The sequence below is a fragment of the Martes martes genome (assembly GCF_963455335.1).
Source record: "Martes martes genome assembly, chromosome: 4".
Classification (NCBI taxonomy): domain Eukaryota; kingdom Metazoa; phylum Chordata; class Mammalia; order Carnivora; family Mustelidae; genus Martes; species Martes martes.
The window spans coordinates 137,129,206-137,149,752 of NC_137891.1; the positions used below are offsets into that span (position 1 = coordinate 137,129,206).

The 20,547-nt window shown below is 35.7% G+C and overlaps 1 protein-coding gene and 1 pseudogene across 8 annotated transcripts in view; one reads left to right on the forward strand and one right to left on the reverse strand.

The window, feature by feature from the left end:
• MIER1 (MIER1 transcriptional regulator) overlaps positions 1–20,547 on the reverse strand; it is a 63,865-nt gene that overhangs the window by 25,465 nt on the left and 17,853 nt on the right. For all 7 annotated transcript variants that reach the window (XM_080800292.1, XM_080800298.1, XM_080800293.1 and 4 more), the window contains 4 exons: positions 15,846–15,991; positions 4,671–4,832; positions 3,965–4,097; positions 1,388–1,452 (listed from right to left, as the gene is read on the reverse strand). In XM_080800292.1, coding sequence (XP_080656418.1) covers positions 1,388–1,452; positions 3,965–4,097; positions 4,671–4,832; positions 15,846–15,991 — 506 coding nt within the window. The remainder of the gene's footprint in view (positions 1–1,387; positions 1,453–3,964; positions 4,098–4,670; positions 4,833–15,845; positions 15,992–20,547) is intronic.
• Positions 6,197–8,481, forward strand: LOC308340725 (large ribosomal subunit protein eL8-like; annotated as a pseudogene). Its single transcript has 2 exons — positions 6,197–6,240; positions 7,693–8,481. The product of its transcript is annotated as a large ribosomal subunit protein eL8-like (transcript).

Sequence of the window (20,547 nt, forward strand, 5' to 3'; positions counted from 1 at the left end):
TCCGTTTTGTTTCTTAAATTCCACATATGAGTGTGACCATATGGTAATTGTCTTTCTCTGACTGACTTATTTCACTTAGCATAATATGCTAAGATGTCTCTCTCTCCTAAACATCTCTTTGGAAATCCAGAAATGGATCAATTCTGGCAGAAGCCCACAATCCTTGGGTAGTCCAGTCTGAGTTCATTTGAATACTTCACTATTCCTAATAGAAACTCTATGACATATTCTTTTATTTTAATTAGCAAGGATGTCAGCTCTTTTCTTTTTTTTAAGATTTTATTTATTTGTTAGCGAGGGAGGTGGAGAGCACAAGCAGGGGGAGCGGCAGGTAGAGGGAGAAGCTGGCTCCCTGCTGAGCAAGAAGCCCAATTTGGAACTTGATCCCAGGACCCTGGGATCGTGACCAGAGCGGAAGACAGACACTTAATTGACTGAGCCACCCAGGCGTCCCCCAAAACCAAAAAACTAAACCACCACCACCAACAACAAAAAGCCACAGCAAAGACTCAAAACTCTTAATGAATTAACTAATTAAACAATCATGACATAAAAAGTGCAGAAAGTCCACTCGATTTGATGATTAGAGCTATTCTGCTTTCAAAAAAAAGACTGTTTACGCACTAAACTTAACAGCAAAAAAACAAAACAAAACAAAACACTCAATGGAGTTTTTAAGAGCAAAATTGAGTGAGCTCTCTCAATAAGAATGACATCATTTCTTCCGTATAAATGATCTGGTCTAATAAATTCTACATGACATTTGACACATTTTCCTAGTAAGTTCAACTGCTTTGCAACAGCTTAAAATTAATTCTTTTACTTACCTGTATAAGTTGTACAGTTATACAATTTTATAATTAAAAACTTCTGTCAATATATAATCCTTAGATTCATTTTAGAAATTAAATTATGCATAGTTATTGAGAAGCTCAAATCTGTCTCTTCACCCAATATATTTTGAGTTATAAATACTGATATTAATATGGGATGGAAAAATTTATAATCTAAATTACTAAACAAAATCTACTTAACAGAATCAAAGCCTCGACTGCTTTCCCAAATATATAAAAAAAATTTACTTGTGATACTTTTTGGAGTGCAATGAAAATCTAAATCAGCACTAGTTCAAAATTTCACTTTCTATTGTTGGTTTGAGACTGACTTGCTCAAAAAAGTCAAATTCTTTCTAAACCATTATATTATTTTATTAAAAAAGAAGTATTTTTCTTACCTCAATGTATTAAGGGGGAAATCTGAATATCTACCAAACATTTAAGTGTCACAAAAGGGCTTACCTCAACTTTATCAATATACAGCTAGTAAAATAATAATCATACTTGCTTTTTAATTTACCTAAACTTTGGGAAACTATGGCTCTAACTACCTTTTTCCAGTCTTCTGATGGAATATAATCTTCATCTTCTTCAGATTCTTCTTCTATTTCGCTATCTACAACAATAAATAAGACAATATACAAAATGTTTATCCTGTCCACATCTGTATATCTGTATATTATTTTTACATCTACCATCAAACATTTAAGAAGGCCTAAAAGTATCTGCAGAATAGGACCAAGATATTTCTGATAAAAAAAATACCTTCTCAGTTTAAAACAAAGCAAAACAAAAAACCCATAAACTTTCTGGGACAATTCTAATCTTAGAAAACTATATTCTCTGTAAATGATTACTTCCAAAAATTTAAGAAAAAAACTGAATTAGCAGATCAAAATAATCTGTTCCCAAACCTAATTCTTTCTTCCCTAATAAAAGGAGAATTTGGACAAAACAAAAATTGGTTTCCAATCAGTGCTCCTTGAGACACTGAGAACTTTGTAGCAACACTTTGGAGAGAATGTGAAGGGAAGGCTGCATATGAAGACTTCCATCCACCCCAACCCAACCTCTGATTTATTCAGAGCAGGCAAAGAGCCACTTGTTTACATTTTGGAGTAAAAATGTTTTTACATAAAGGGGTAGGAAATCTGAAAACAATTAAACTGTCAGCATCTCCTCAACTATAAAATGGTATACAAAGTTCAAAAGGGTAACATTACATATAAAAATTAAATCTTTCTATGGAAAAGCTAAGATAGCTTCCCTGTATACATCGCAACTAAAATACCGGATCAGAAGTATGAAATAAATACTGTTTTAAGATTCAGTCACTTAAAGAGGTGCCTGGGTGGTTCAGTCGGTTAAGACCTAAGACCTTTGGCTCAGGTCATGATCTCAGGGTCCTGGGATAGAGCACTGTATCAGGCTTCCCCGTTCACCAGGGAGTCTGCTTCTCCCTTTCCCGCCCCACCCTACTCATGCTCTCTCTCTCTCTCAAATAATAAAATCTTAAAAAAAAAAAAAAAAAAAAAAAAAGATGCAGTCACTTAGCATCCCACTTTTAAACAAACTCTGGTAATTTACCTAAGAAGAAAAAGGAAAAATACCAGGCTTTCTCCAAACTTAGTATTAACATAGTAATTTCAGTAACCAATCTCCTTACACTGACTGACTTTTCAACTGGACCATATCTTTGACCAAAACTCACAATAAAGTACCATTAGCAGTACTATATTCACTTTTAAAGTAAATATGTATCAGAAATCATTCACATGAAGCAATAGCCATGTTCATCAGTTACAACACTGCTCCACTTCATGAGAGGTTATTGTTCTTCAAGTGTTTTTCTTCTTTTAAACCACAGAAATTCAGACCCCAAGTTTAAACCAGTAACACTAATGGTTGCCTTTTTCTTACCAAAGAGCAGTCATCCAGAATAATGATGCCTGCTTAGAATGAAACACCATGGAGCAGATAAAGCATGCAAATATTCAAGATACATACATTATATGTTGTTTCAACTACTGCACATCTCTGACTAGCTCACAACTGTAGTAAATTTAGCAGCATTCTTTCTGTGTATAACATACTCTCACCTCAAGAGGAAAGCAGTTCTTGAGAGCTGGGAGCCACTGATTAGAGAAAGCAATGCTTATGAAATAGCTAAAAAAGGCTAAGAGGCAAAGAAAGTAGAAAATGAAAACGAAGGAAATGACTAGGAAAAATAAAAGTACTATGAGAAAAATTAAATTTAAAGAAGTGTTGGGGGTAAAAAAAAAAAGAACACATTTTTTCCCACAGGAGCCTGTCAGTGGGGAACAAATTGATGGACGTTTCAGTGGACACAGATTTTATTTAAGTAATCTCTGCACCCAACATGGGGCTTGAACTCACAACCCCGAGTTCAAGAGTAATGCTCTTTACCGACAGCCAGCCAGGTGGCCCTAAATGTCATCCTTAAAAGACACACGCATAGACTTAGATATCATCAGACAGCTTTAAAAAACTCAGATCCATTTTATGAAGCCAATAAAACCCTTTGGAAATGCTGGTCTGACACCTTGCTTACAGAGCTCCCCACAGCCTTACCAGACCCTGCTAACAAACACAAGCTGTCTCTGCAGAAGTTTGGACTCAAGGTCAACTGATATGGTTGCAGCCTATGTACAAGCAAGGCCCTGGATTCCTTACCTGAGAGAATGAGCCCAACACCCTATCCAGGTTATACCAGCTCTCAAAGCATACTTATAGCCTCTTCTCCTTGTCTTAAGATAACCTCCTGACATCAGGGACTCAATTTTGCCTCATTCTGATGTCAAGTCTCCACCCCAAAGTAAACATGGGAATATATGGTTAAAAAAAAAAAGAAAGAAAGAAAAAGAAAAGATTAAGAAAAAAAGAACACATTCAAAATCAAGTAGTATAGTGACAACAATCTCTGCAATCTACTCAGGGACAATGGGGCTCTAGCACTGCTAAGTGAATAACCTAGAACAAAACCCATTACGGTTTAGCCAGATTTCAGAGTAAATGAATTCAAACAGGTGAGTGAAAAACAAATGGCATTTTACATCATACATTAAATAGTAAAAATTATCCAAACAACAGCAACCAATGACGCTTACTTGTATCAAAATATTTACATCGACGTGGGCGGATTATTTCTTGGGCATCTTGAGAAGCAACAGATTGTGATGGATCATCATTGGAAGACTGAGTTTCATCCTCTTGACCTGATGAGTCCTTTATATTCTCTTCCTGTAGAATAATAAATTAAATTTAAGATGTAAGGAAAATTACTGCAGATGAAAGATTACAGTATTCCAAATACAACTAGAAGACTAAAGCAAAAACACTAAATGCAGCATGGTATTCTGGATTGGAACCTGGAACAGAAAAAAGGACATTAGTAGAAAAACTGGCGAAATCTGAATTGTCTATAGTTTAATTAATAGTATAGCACCAGTATCAATTCTTATTTTTGATAAATATACCATGATTACATGAGATGTAAACAGGGAAAGTTGGCTGAAGAGTACACAGGAACTCTACATTATCTTTGAACCTCTCAATAAATCTAAATTATTTCAAAACAAGTAAGAAAATTGAATATAGAACTACCAATTAGCCTTTATTACTTAAAACAACAGTGTTTGTTTGTTTTTTTAAGTCGGTACAAATTTATTTAGAAGAGGCACTGAAAAGAAATCTGGAATGACACAGATGAAACTATTACTTTTCAGGGTAGATTATAGGGGACTTCCAACATTAATAAATTACTACTTAAACAAGAATAAAGACTATAATCTTAATAAATGCATATAACCTTACTTTATTTTCCCCACTACAGCCACTATTATCATCATTATCAGCATCTTCATCATCTTCACCTTCTTCTTCCTCTTCTTCTTCCTCCTCATCTTCTTCAGGTAGTCGAATAGTACTATCATAACCATAAAGACTGAGAAGTTCATGAATTGGCATGTCTCCTTCCTAAAAAGACCAAATAAAAAGTTAATTTCTGAATAAGTGAATATTTCATATTCCTGTAATTCACAACTTCATTCCTTAGAGAATACTCTTAGAACTGTATCAAGAATTTTCAAATCATAAAAGGTGAATGAAACAATTCCGAAACCCAGGAAAATCCTAGTCTTCCAAGAATTTCTATAAGAGACTAAACCAATTCTCATTGCTAACAACAAAACCTTTAAGCATAATAAAGAAGTGACACTGGTTTAGAACTGTTCTGTGCAATCAATTCAGTAAATGTACACTGGCAGTTAACACTATGTATAGATGCTCATACTTAAGAGCACCATACATATATAAGTTGGGAGTGGGAAAAAACAATTAGAAAAGAGACTGGAAACTAAGTTAACAAACTCAGAAAAGGAGATGAAATTCACAGCCCAATCCAAACACATTAAAAGAAAACAGTAATGATACATAGGATTAACACTGGAGTCTATTAGCCATACGTTCTTTTCTAGGGTTACCTAAAATTACACATAAAATCCTGTCATGCAATCTTTGCTATGTATTTTACAAAACTATTATATGACCTCCATCTCACAGAAGAGGAAACTGAGGCTCAGAGATTAAGCAATCTCTCCCCAGATCATACAAGTTACAAGTAGCAGAGCCAGATTTCAAGTCCAATTCCAAAAGCCAATACTCATCAGTACATCATACTGCTTCAGCCAGGGATCACCCCTAACTCCATACCATAAAAAATATACCCTCTGAGGATGAAATGAAGAAATATCCATATGCAATGAAATGAGTCAAGTTTTCTATAGAAGGTATTCACTCTAATTAGTAGTCAAGTGATGATAAAGTACCAGAGAAATCGGGGGAACATTCTGACTCTAAAAAGAAAATTTAATCCAAATCACCTGAATGTACTACATACATTCATGTATGCCCTCTTTCTACAACACTCTACGCCACCTCTCTCTGAGAAAAATTTAACAGTCAGTTTAGAACATACAAGGAGGGCAATCATGAGACAAGACATGTTTTGTATTTCTCCAGCAGTCTTATAGCATTATTCAGAGACAGAAGTAAGTCGCCCATGTGTTAAAAACATTGTTCGAGTAGAGACGAATACATCAGATTGGATGATATAACCTGATGACACTAAGCACTTAGACCACAGAGCTAACTTCCATCACTCAGAATTCGAGTATAAGAAGCAACTGATATTTATAATTTGAAAAAGTTTTCTTATAGAAAGAGGCAGGGAGAAAATGCTGTTTAACACTTGTATTTCACATTGTAAATGGATATTCTAGTTATAAATCAGTTTGTGAACCTGTTTCCAAAAGAGAAGTCAATTCCGAGAGCCCTGACTGATGACTTACAGCAGCCACAACCTGAAAGGTGGTAACTGTATCAGGTAAGGTACTACCATTCTAGGTCAATGACTAGCTGGCATACTTAACTGATATCTCCTACTGTGTTTCTCAAAGTGCAATAACACAAACAGTGCTTGAGGTGTTCAAGAATCTAGTCCATGCAGATATCTGGTCCATGTACCAAGGACCTGGTACAGGAGACAGAAATCTGGAATTAGAAAATCAGGATTTAGAAAACTAAAACAGAACTTTAAGATCACGAAAGTGGGATAAGAGAAAGAAAAAGAAAAGGCTGGCTGCATATACAATGATAACAAAGAGCCACCATAAAGTGTCTTCTATGTGCCAGGCATTTGTGGCAAGTACTTTGATCCCACTTAATCTTAATCTCTCTCTTTTTTCAACAAAAGTAGAGTAAGAATATTATGCAATCTCAACAGATCTTTAAAAGTACGAGTGGCAGTATTTACTACCTTCATTTATAAATAAGAAAACTAAGCAGAAGGAAATTTCTTGCCCTGACATAGACTTTTCTATGATACCTAGATACCTATGATACCTAGACCTAATCCCAGCAATGGCAGTCACTACTATGAACAAGAGCCATGTTAGTCACTGACATGAATAAGGACCAAACCAAAGAAAACCTTCAGCATAAGTTTGCAACTAACACTTACATGGACTTGAAGAATTTATAAGAACTTCATATTTATCTCATCATTAAAACTTCCTTAATGGGGCGCCTGGGTGGCTCAGTTGGTTGGGCATTTGCCTTCAGCTCAGGTCATGATCTCAGAGTCCTGGGATCGAGCCCCATGGGGGCTCCTCCCTCTTCCCCTTACTCCCCTCTCGTGTTCTCCCTCACTCTCTCTCAAATAAATAAAATCTTAAAAAAAAAAACACAAAAAAACAACTTCCTTAATATAGGTTGCTATTACCTGTAATTTTTACAAGTGAGTTAAATGATATTTCAAAAGATCATGCAGAATAGCTATATTATTAATCAAATGTCCTCAGGCTCTCTACCTTTGGTCTGTCATATTCAAGGGCAACAGAATCACCATGAGGGCTTAGCAAAACAGAGTCCTGGCCCCCACCCCAAAGTTTCTACTATAGTAGGGCAGAGGTGGGAGCTGAGTATCTACATATTTTCTACGAGCCGGGCCATACTGATGCTCTTGGTATGGGACTACCCTGAGAACCACATATCTCACAGTATAAGTTACCTGCAAATTTCCTTTCCATTGGGAGGTAATAAAGCTTGATCATTATCTTTAATAAAGCTTATCACTAACACCTGTCACCAAGCTCAGTTATGTGTCAAAAGGATAGGTGACATACTAACTGCATGGAAAGAATTTTTTTTTTAAATCACTTTTGGAAATATGGAAGGCCTCATATTCATGGTTAGGTCAATATTTCTCCCTCCTAGGTAAGTATTTAAGAAGAATGACTTAGTTTAGCTCTTCTCTAGCCACCCAAGATGGCTAAAGAAAGACGACTAAGCGGAAGAAGGTGGCCCCAACTCCTGCTGTCACAAGGAAGCAGGAAGCCAAGAAGGTGGTCAATCTCATTTGAGAAAAGGCACAAGACTTCTGGTATTGGACAGGATATCCAGTCCAAAAGGGACCCCATCTGCTTTGTGAAACGGCCCACAGCGACATCTAACTGCAGCAGGATAGAGCTATTCTCCATAAGTGTCTGAAACTGCCTCCTGGGATTAACCAGTGGACCCAGGCTTTGGACCACCAAACAGCTATTCAACTGTTTAAGCTGGCTCACAAATACTCACCAAACACACAAAAAACCAGAGATTGTTGGCCCAGGCTGAGAAGAAAGCTGCTAGCAAAGGGGATGTCCCTATTAAGAGGTCACCTGTCCCTCCAGCAGGAGTTAATATTCTCACCACCTTTGTGTAAAACAAGAAGGCTCAGCTGGTAGTAACTGCACATGCTGTGGATCCCACTGAGCTGGCTATCTTCCTCCCTGCCCTGTGTTGTAAGATGGGGGTTCCCTACTGTATTATCAAGGTGAAGGCCAGGCTGAGCCATCGGGTCCACAAGAAGACCTGCACCACTGTCGCCTTTACACAGATTAACTCAGAAGACAAATGAGCTCTGGCTAAGCCACTGAAAGCTATCAGGACCAATTACAGTGATGAATATGATGCTATCCGCCCTCACTGCGGAGGCAACATCCTGGGTGCAAAGTTGGTGGTTTATACCGCCAAGCTGGAGAAGGCAAAGGCTAAAGAATTGGACATCAAACCAGATAAATTTTGAGTTTTCTGTACATGAAAGTAATAAAAAGTTCTCTTTCAAATTAAAAAAAAAAAGAAATGTTACTCACTTTATAACAATTCATTTCTCAAAGAAAAATTTAACAACACTTCTAATATTGGCTAAGCAGAGAACAGAGGAGAGTCAAAGTGGCTGATCACAGTACATATGGAGATCTGACTGAACGGCAAGAAATAGTAATAGAACTGGCAGATAAAGAAAAGTCACCTAAGTCAGAGCAAATGACTACTGCACAAGTATAGAAACAAAAATGAATAGCTGGGTTACTCTGATTAGAGCAGAAGGTATGTGTAGAAACTAAAAAAGTTAGACTTGGTATTTTTACCTACTTTCTCTAGTAGGTAAGTGTTTTCTAGTAGGAAGTGTTATACTCTACTTTTGATTCCATTTGAAAGTAACTGCTGAGCAGTTACTGGCACTGGAAGGGCTTAAGGAAAATTATACACATTACAAAATGTTCAAGATGGACTTTGGCAGGGAAAGATTTAGAGACAGAGGTAGGATGGAATCCCCTACTGTCATTCATGTGTAGTATAATTAGAACTTAAACTAAATTAGTGGATGTGGTAAAAAACAAAAACAAAAACAAAAACAAAAACTCAAGAGTCCCTGAAGAAATCAATGGGATTTAACCACAAGTAAAGATCAACAAGAGGTCCTGGTAGCACCGAATCTCTGTTCTAGACACTCCTTGTGCCTAGACAGATGCACATTCATAGGACTTCTAAAAAAAGTTCTAAAAAAATATAAAAACAACAACACTAAAAAAAAAAATCCCAAAATTAAAAACAATAAAGCTCTAATAAAGTTCTAAAAAACTTCAAAGTTAATTTTAGGTGTGCTCTATCACGTGTAAACAAAATCTCCTTGCCCATTCCATCAAGAAAATGCTTGCTTAATTTTAAAAACAAAGAGTATATAGAGCTTTTATGCTTTTGCTTATATTAACTTTTAACTTAACCTCTGTCACCTAATATCAAGTAAGAACGCAACAAGTTCGTAAGCAACAATAAGACCCACTGAGGAATACAACAGAGTTTTACATTAGTATGAAAAATATCTTACTTGATGTAAAGTATAAAGCAAAGATCTTGCAGTAAACACAGCCACAACTACAGTAAAAACCAAACTCAATTTTGGCAAGGAATCCTCAGTTTCAAATTCAAGTAGCATTTATTATGTCCCTACTATGCACTAAGTAAGTATGTAAGATTTAACAAGTATTTTGTAAAGGTAATTCATTGTTGTCTGCCCCACCCCCATCCCCCCAGTCCTTTTTCTTTCAACTTCTATATTCATCTTCTTCCAAGAAATGCTTACTTCCTTCCAAGCATGTATTTTGATTGAGAGCTCACCTTCTGGACTATATAACACCTGATCCAATTGGAATCACTGCATTTCCTGTCCATAGGTTTGGAATGGGCACATGACCCAGGCCTGGTCATAGTTTGTTTCCAAATCTGTACCAGTGGCAGCTAAAGAAACTAAGACTATCTAAAGCAGTACATCTTAGGAGACCTGGAAACTGACAGCATACAAAGACAGTTGGTCTGAAAAAGGATGCCACCATGTAGATGGGCAAAAACAGAAAATATCTTCTGATGGCACTTGAGTCCTTAAGGCCTAGATATCCTCCTGCCCTTAATAAAATTACATGAGCATTAAATCCCTCATTTTGCCTAAGTTAGTTCAAGATGGATTTCTATTATTTGTCCCCAAATATTCTGATGTAAGGGGTAATGATACCCTATAAAACAAATGTTCCTTATCATTTCCCTCTGAAAAAAGACTAAAAGCTAAATAAAACATGGCTGACAATATATTGGTATATTAGGGACTGTCAGTACACTTGTTCTAGGTAATCTCTCATTAACTTATATTGTTAAAGTCTGTGTTCTACAAGGTATTAAAGTCTGTTCTACAAGGTATTAAGTAAGGGGGCCTTCCTCAAGTTAAACTGAAACATCACAATAAAGTAGCAATGTTTATTTTATTTTATTTTATTTATTTATTTGAGAGAGAGAGGATAAGCAGGGGGAGAGACAGAGGCAGAGGGAGAAGCAGACACCCCACTGAATAGGGAACCTGACGCAGGATCAATCCCAGGATGTGGGGATTATGACCAGAGCCGAAGGCAGACTCAACCAACTGAGCCACCCAGGTGCCCTAAAGTAGCAGTGTCTTACTACCAAAGGTTAAGAGTATAGAAATGAGGGAAACAAAGTGAAGGAGAAAATTATGGGTCAAGTAGAGTAGATGTTCACAGTTTGGGTGTTATAAATTTCTTTGAGAATTTTATAAATGATATAACTACTAGGATTTATTGAGTGATTACCATGTAGGACACTGTACTGAATTTTTATATAATAAAACTGAAGCTTTAAGATGTTAAATAATTTGTCCAAAGTCACAAACTTGCAGCTGACTTTTAACCAGGCAGTGTGACTAAATGCTTTATAATACCTTTACATATATATGCTATATACTGTCTTCCTTGAAACCTGACCTAAGTTAAATGTACCTCAACCTGATAGAATGTGAAATAAGATGTAATGCATTGACGGACTGTAAGAAATATAAAGGAAGATATGGACATAGTACAAAATGAATAAAAACACAAGAATGTGACTATACTTGCATACTATGCTTTAAGAAGTAAGTTCACTAAGCTAGACTATAACAAAAACAGGAGCAATCCTGTCTGCATAACCTAAAGGCAGGCTAGCTGGAGGTGAAAAAAATGGACTTTTTAAAAGACAAACATTTTATATGAAGTTAAATCTGTCCTTTAACTTCAAAACAATATGGTAATGTTACCAAATAACTAAAGTATTATTTTCAGGTTGGAGAGGTGTTGATCTGCTGGGAGAGGAGTGGGTCCCTCTCCCTCATATCAGATTAGTCATTTAGAAATGACTGCAGGTGACAGCAGATACTAGCTATTAAAGGGCCATTTGGTGGATGGACACAGTAATCTTCTTCTATCTTATACCGCAAATGATTTACCAATAAATGCTTACGAAGGAAGAAAGGAAGAAGAAGGAAAGAGACTGATTTCCAGCCAGGATGGTCCAGGGGACTATATCCAGTTTAGACTACAGAAACAGTTCTGAGGTAACCAACCTCCTGGGGTTGGGGTTTCACTATAAGATAAACTATAAAGGGATAGAGGCACTGAACTTTATAATCCCCACACTGGTGTTTCTTTTCATTCAATACCATTCTTGTTTGTATACTTCAAGAAATACTCGATCTCTCACATTTTAATCTTTATTTCCTAGTTCTGGAGATTCACCAGATGGTATGTGTCTAGCACTTCAAAGTGAATATTAAGTATAATATTATAATAATGTAATTTTTAAAAATACAGATAAATACATAAAGAGATCACTGATCCTGATCCCTCTTCTCCACCACTACAATTGTGCCATTCAAAGACTGTGAATTTTAAGAGTACATTTGAAAAACAGTTAAACCAGCCTGCATATTGCTATTTCTAGCAAAAAGTCTATTCACTACAGGAATGATCCTAAGACTCCTCCTAAGATCACCACAATAAATTCTAACCTGTGTATCTAATTCTACTAAAACATTTAAGTGGTAAACTTATATAACTACCTTTTATATTAAGATTCATGCCTGTATTGAACTATACTGAAATGTAACAACAAACATTAAAACACCTTCTATGAAAAGCTACTTTTCACTTAAAATTTTAGACTTCAAACTGAATGAACTTAAAACTACAGGCCATGCAGTTATTGATAACTCCTGAATAAACCAACCGTCAGAATTCTGCTATGGTTACATCAAAAGTTCATTTCATATAACCAACATGCCAGGTAAAAACCAACTAACCAATTCTTGACAGAGCTGTAATATTTCATTTCTATAAAAGAAAATCAGTAATCAATATGAGAAAATTGTCCTCATTTTTTAAATTAAAGAAAAAAAAGTGGTTTATAACTAAAGAGTTTATAATTATACTGGCCCTGAACTAGCTTAGCTGCAGGTTACAGATGAAAGCATTGGTGATTTTGAGCATGACCTAAGCCTTAATTATTCTGGAAAAAGCTAGGAAGCACCTGAGAAGGTGTAAGATGGTCTGGATGAAGAGAATGATAAAAGACTGGTTCCCTGTCTCTTTCTTTCTATATCCTCTACAAATAATTCTATTTTAAGTTTTTTTCCCTAAGAAGGGTCATTTGAAAGCAAATTTGGGGAGGCTATAAAAGGCTGGAGGCAGCAGAATAAAAAAGAAATAGTAAAAGACAATACAAACTTCTAGCAAAATCCACTCGCAATTTTGTACTAATTAAATGTAATAGCTTATTTTCCAAAACAGAAGAAAACACTAACATCATTCTACCCCATAATCTGTACTGATTATCTCCTCTTAAATAACTATTTACACAATTATCTAGTAATGTAGAATGTGAGAAAATGGAAAATGTAACATTTTCCTCCTTTAAATGTTATCCCATGGAAGGGTTACTCAGAAATGAAAATATATCTAAATCGACAGAAGTTTCTATGAAATATAGGCAAATAACTGCCTTTCCACTTAATGAATATATGAAGTGACTGTGATTCTTTGAACGTTCACCTGGGTTCTCAATCATTCAAACAAATTATACCAGTCTTCTGAATGACTTCCCAGCCTCTTCTAAAGAATAGTTTTGACTCCAGGCTCTTCAGGTGCTTCTTAATCCTTTCTTGAAAAGCTTTTATAACAACTATACATCATCGCCCCTAAAACCAATTGTTTTTGGCTTAATAAAATATTGAATTGCTTAGGCACTGTGGATTAAGCCAGCATTAATTACCATTAGATCCAAAATGGGACCGTCTGACAAGATTTGACTAGATATTAATAGAATTTCTTTTCTAGCTCTTTAGATGTACACTTTAAAAAGTTCCAAACTAAACTTCTGAAACACAGATTAATCTTTACTACTACAAAAGTACAAAAATTCATTTTTCCACGATATTATGTACTCCAAATGCTTAAAGACTGACACAATGTCTTATTTATTTCTTATGTTCTTTTTATCATGGAGTACAGATCACAAATGTAGCATATTTTAAATTAGAGCATACCAGATCAATTTATTCATTCATTCAAAATGTTTGACCACTCTTGCTAAGTACCAGGAAATACACTAGGGAATAAAACAGACACTGTCCCTCCTCTCATGGGACTAAAAGAGGATACAGATAATAAATTAGACAAACTTGTAAATACAAATTGTGCTACTTATAAAGAAAGTATTGAATGGGGTATAGTGGTTAAAAAAGTTAATCGGGAGACAGGTTAAGATCATTCTGAGGCAACATTAAGTCCAGACTTAAGAGGATAAGGAGTCAATCTCAGAAAGCACATATCAAAGAGGAAGAATGAGCTGAAAAGCCTTGAAGCAAAAAGAAAAAGCACACCTAAGAACAGACACAGCTGGTGTGGCTACTTAATAGCATGACAGGGGCACATCATACATGGATGAAGGACGGTATCATGCAGATGACTTGCTGGCCAAGTTAAGGAATATGGATTTTCTTCTGGTGTAACAGGAAGCCACTGAAGAAATTTTAAGTAAAAGGCTGACACAAATGGATTTGTATTTTGAAAAGACCATCATGGCTATTATAGAAATACCCTGGAGAGAAGAGTGGTAAAAGAGGATATGGGGAAAATCTAGTTGGGAAGTTACTGTAATAGTCTAGGCTAGAAATGATGGTGACCTGGGCTAGAGAGTGGCAGCAGAGATGGAACAACAGTCAGGTAAGAAGTGTATTTGTGGGTAGAAATGATAAGCTTATTTAGGATTGAGTACTGGGAATGAAAGAAGAGGACTCCCTGATTTCTGACTTAGGCAACAAAGTACAATATAGTGCCATTTTTCATTAAGCTGAAGACAGGGAAGAACAGATGGAGGAAGAATACCAATTAACAGTTAGTTCTGCTTTGGACATTTAAACTTTGTTTATTTTTCAAGAATTTTTTAAAAAGATTTATTTGCTTATGTTAGAGAGAGAGAGGGAGAGAGAAATAGTGCACACACATGCACACAAGCAGAGGGTGGAACAGAGAGATAGAATCTTCAAGCGGACTCCTCACTGAGCACAGAGCCCACTGTGCGTTCCGCCCCACAACCTGGAGATCGTGATCTGAGCTGAAACAAGAGTCAGATGCTTAACCGACTGAGACAGCCAGGTGCCCCTTGGACATTTAAAATTTAAAGATGTATACTGAGATATCTAAGCAGAAATGTCAAGCAGGGGGTTAAATAAACAAAACTGGGGACAGGAAATATGTTAATGCTAGAAAAATGAAGAATACTGATACCACGGGTATAGATTAGATTAGATCACCTAATTTAGTAATTTTTGAATTTGGTGTGTATATATTCTAATTCAGTATGCCTTGGGAGAGGTACAGGAATCTGCCATTTCTCAAGTCCATGAGCGATTCTGAAGCAGCTGACATTCATACTACATTTTGAGGAGCACTAATTTATAGACAGAAGAAAAGTCCAAAACTGCAAATTGGGAATTCCGAATTTAAACCTTGGGTGAAGGAAGATGAGTCTGCAAAGGGCACTGAATAGAAACAAACAGGAAAAACTGGACAGTGGGGTACTCCAGAATTCAAATAAAAGAAGGGAGTGGTAACTGTTGAATATGGCTAAGAGTAAAATACAGAGAAAAGTGACTGATGGATAGAACAATAAAATCATCGGTCATCTTGACAGGAAGGGGTACACTATTTTATGGAATAAATGGGAAATGAAGATAATAACCACTATTATGAAATTGTGGCTCTGAAAGGGTATAAGTAAAAGGTCAGCAAGTGCGGGAGGACAGAGGTATATCTGAGGAAATTCAGCATACTTTTTTTTTTTTTAAAAGAGAGCAGGAGAGGGGTTGAGGGGCAGAGGGAGAGAGAGAGAATCTTAAGCAGGCTCCACACCCAGTGCAGAGCCCAACAACCCGACTCAATCTCACGACCCTGAGAGATCATGACCTGAGCTGAAATCAAGAGTTGGACTCTTAACCAACTGAGCCACCCAAGCACCCCCTTTATATAGCCCATTTTTTACTGGGTACCTGTGATGTTTTATTAAAGTAACTATTTTAACTCTATTCCAAATAGTTATTTCTTTTTAAAAAATGCCTTACATTTCAAACTTTAAATATCACACCTATGACCACAAAAATTTTCAGTATCAATTATATACAATACCACTTTTCCCCTAAAACAAACACAGAGGACCAAAATTTCAAGTATTTCCTCTCTCCCCCCAAAAAATCCATGACTACTTCATTCTCTAGCTCTTAGTATTATTTACCCTTGCAAGATCCTCTATTTCAGAACTGAAGTTTGTTTCTCCTTCCATCATTTCTTCCTCTTCTAATGTTCGTTCATCATCAAAATCATGAACCAGCATGTCAGCTGATGGATCAAATTCATGGTCATCTGATGTTGCTGAACCTCCTGGTAAAGAATATTTTAAAAAGTGTGGTAAACCAAATTAAATGTTATTAATATTAATTTAATGTGTATGCTATATGAAGCTGGATACAAGTCAAATAAAAGTATCAGGGAAAAGCTATGCCCATCAAGTATTATTTGTTTTCTAAAATTCTTGCCCTTACACTCATCACCAACACCCCAAAAAATTCTCTTCTCTAAGGGATTACTTTTTACCCCTGTTTCACCTCTATATATTCACAGTTAAAATTACAACTAGGATGAAGGATGGGAGGAGAGTATAGCTTTTAAAAAAGTATATACAGCTTTTAAAAAGAATACTGTCATCTAACCATGAAATTTCAGTTGCAAAGAATAAAGGGTCATATCAAAAACAGAACGATCATTCATGCGGGAAAAATCACAATTCTTAATCATTTGATATTTAATAAACCCAATGAGCATGAACCCTTATGGCCCATGAGAATACACAGTCATGTGAAATACAAAGTCATATGAATAAATAGTCTAATGAAAATACAGCCGCACTCAAATATTATTTTATTAGTTCTTCCACAAAAATGTATTTTAACATATAGGTAGCTGTTTTTAACTTATTTGATTTCAGAAAATCATTCTGATATAGAATATAAAAGCAAAATTTTAATAAATTTTTAATAAAAACTGCATATAGAACTCTTATGAAAGTCATTAAAAATACTCCAATAGGTAACTGATGTGTAAGCTAATCTATTTTTAGTGTGGTGGCTGGGGAATGAATACTGCTGTACTCAATAGGGTCAAGCCTGTAATTTTAGATTGCAAGTGCTCGGCACATACATTCTATAAACTTTTCCCACATTTGGCTATTGCCAAACCTGGACTTAAATTTGCAAAAGCATTTTTTTTTTACTAATAAATAAGTTATTTAACATTTAAAAAATCAATTAGCAATTTTTAAATCAACTTAAACTGTTAAATTTATGTTAATAAAGTTAATAAAGGTTATATCATTAATTAGTAATATATTATACCAATATACTCTTCCTTCAGTCCATTAAGAGAACCAGTAAGTAAAACAGAGTCAAAGGTTGATTTTTTGAAAAACAGACTATTAGGGATAAAGGGGTGCCCAAGGCTCAGGGGTCTTGTCATCTCCCTCAATTTTTGGTGTAAAAACCATTTTTTGAGAGCTTATTGTGTGCCTAATACTATGGCTCAAGCATGCCGTACACATTATATCTTATTTAATCTTTGCTACATACATTATATACATTAAACATACATCCATTATATCTTATTGAATCTTCAAACAATCCTATGAACAAAAACAAAAACTTGAGGCTCAGAGAGTTTAAGCAGCATGTTCAAACCCATAGAGCCAGTGGGGTGGCAAGGATGGAATTTAAATCCTGGGTCTAATTCCAATGCCTCTGCTTTTATTACACTTCAAGCTTCCTACAAGCCCTAGCCTCAGAGACAGTAAGTATCTTGCCTCAAAGAATACTTGAAGATAACTGATTTTTCTTAAGAAGAAGAAGAAGAAGAAGAAAAGAAAAAGGAAAAAATTTAATTTAAGTAGGCTTTACACCCAGCATGGAGCCCAACACGGGGCTTGAACTCACAACCTGGAGATCAAGATTTGAGCTGAGATCAAGACCCAGATGCTTAACCAACTGAGCCACCCAGGGGCCTTGGAGCGAACCTATTTTTACTAAGATGTGTGAACTGCAAGCCAGGTCAGGTGGTGAAACACTCAGAAGTCTTTCTGCTCTTTAAAGAACTCAATACTGGTATTAAATATAAAATAACTAAATACATAATTTCTAAATCAGGTACCACCTTATAACACAAATGAGTTAAAAAAAAAACTATCGAAGTTTTAGAATGACTTAAAAATAAAAATATAAGGGCAACTAGGTGGCTTGGTCATTAAGCTTCTGCCTTCGGCTCAGGTCATGATCCCAGGATCCTGGGATCGAGTCCCACATCAGGCTCCCTGCTCGCTTGTGTTCCCTTTCTCACGTGTCTCTCTTGGTCAAATAAATAAATAAAAATCTATTAAAAAATTAAAATATATTTCATATTACATATACTATCAATTTCTTTGGATTAAGAAAAGCCAGGCATAATTTTATTAGGGCATCTTAGTACTGGTTGAGGGACTGGACACAAGAGTTTTGTAAGAGAGCAGTTTGAGAATCCCTAATTTAGTTGCAGTTTTGTCCCAATCATTATCCCTTCTTATTGAGTTTTTAATGAAAAATACTCCCAAAACCTTTCAGTTCACCCAGCAATCTTCCAGGATGCTTAGTCAATAATCATGTATTCCTACAAGTGATGCTGTATTTTTCTTCTCCTTTATACGGAGGAAGATCCTAAAACCACCTCACACTACCACCCTGAATGTACTATTATCCTAATCATAATACAATTCCCTATGAACACAAATACTGCAAAAATCTAATTATGCTTAATTCCTAACTACTTATGCATTTTCACTAACTAAAAAACAAAACAAAACTCACATGAATACACAGCATCAAATTATTAGTATTCTATTACTGACCTAAAGTCTCCCATTTTCTGTTGTCATTTGCAAAGCCAATTATGTTTAAAGCTTTGCCACCTCACCCTCTCATTACATGAAATACCAAAGGGCAGGTAAACCTTTTCCCCTTCTCACTCCAATTCTTTCTCTGCATATACACCGCACTGTTTCCTACTTTCAATTTCACTTCTTTTCTTGCCTTAATCTGACTTCTTGGTTTTCTGACTTTTTTACCTTGTTGAAACCAATTAACCGTCCTATTCCTTTCTGTTAATCATTAGACCTATTGTTAGGTTGTCTCCTAGAGGTAAAAATCCCTAAATAAATTATTAGAGGGAGGGAATCTGGTGCTTTGTGTAAATAAATATTTTGCTTTAGAGTTAAGGCAAAGATCAGTTTGGTCATAAAATTACACCTTACTATGAAATTACTAAAAGGTACCATCTATCTTTTCAAAGATTCAAAAGACAAATTGTTTATAACATTATCATGTGCACTTATTTAATCATTTTATTTCCTTCCCTTCCCTAAATCTTTACCCCCTCTAATAGTTACTAGTCTTACAGGTAAAACCCTGTATCGTGCCTCCACAGGTTTACACTGGTAAAGTCTACAGACAAACCACTGAGCCTGGGTCATGTGACTATTATTAGTACCATCAATTCCAAAGTACAGATGTTACAAAGGCCACCGCCTTTTACCAGTGGATCAAAAAAATTTTTTACACAGAAGCCTCTATTCCTACTCTTTTCCCACCAACTTTTGTTAATTGCCTACAATCAGTATTACTTAAAAGAGCAATATATATTCCCTCTGGGCAGAAGCCTGATATTATAAACACTACTTCAAAATCCTTAGTCTGAAAAAAAAAACTAGCATTCAGCAAGTAGTAAAGGCCATCAATGATATTTGTATTCTTCAAGTTCTACTATTCCAGTTCAGCCTAAGCTGATTCAAATGCAAGGGAAAAATGAGAAAGCTATTTATTAATATTACTTTTGAAGTAATTACTTTTTTTGTGCCTATATATTACCTGATGAATGTCTCAAAAATCCATAGAAAAATATCTAGGGGGGACTGGGTGGCTCAGTCAGTTAAGCATCTGCCTTCAGCTCAGGTCACAATCACAGGGTCCTGGGACTGAGCCCCAGCATTGGACTCTGCTCAGCAGAGGGCCTGCTTCTCCCTCTCCCTGCCGCTCTCCCTGCCGCTCTGCCTACTTGTGATCCCTCTTTCTTTCTCTGTCAAATAAATAAAATCTTTAAAAATATATATATCTAAAACTCAGTCTATTTGCAGTATGACAACATTAACAAAAACAACTAGAATCTATTTTTTTCAATGAAAAGATATCTGTGTTTAAAAGAAAAAAAAATATTGGGAACAATTCCATGTCCTAAAAAGGATACAATAAACTACTATTTATCTGAGGTCAGATTACTTCCAACCTCAACCATCCAGAACATATTTATAAACTAGGAAGTTAAAAAAAAAATCCTTGAGTTTCAGAAATGTCACAAAGCCTAATATACTTTATTTCTGAGCACATTAGAAAGAGTAAGACATCTACAGTTGAAATAAATATGACAAAACTCACAGTCAACTGAGCACACCAGTCATTTAGAAGGGGTCGAGAGATATTCTAGTCTAGCTCCTACATAATTCATTGTACTACACAGAGTACAGTGAGTTGTGTTCATGAAAAGGACCCCAAACCATTAAAAATGGCATATATTAACCATTTTTACAAACATTCTTTCCAAAACTTACAACATAGGAAGATTGCTTCAATAATCTGGAAAATTCAGTAATACATCGTACCTAAATATTTAATATATATGTTTTCAAATAAAACATTACCATGTCTCAGAGAACTCCCTTTCTGACTCTTATGCTATATAGAGCTGTTCCTTAATTCACATACTCCATTACAGAAGGCAGTCCTCTCTCTTGAAGTCCCTGCACACTGAGGCAAAGACTGGACTCTTTCCTGACTGCTCTTTAGCTCCAACCAATTGTTGATATACAG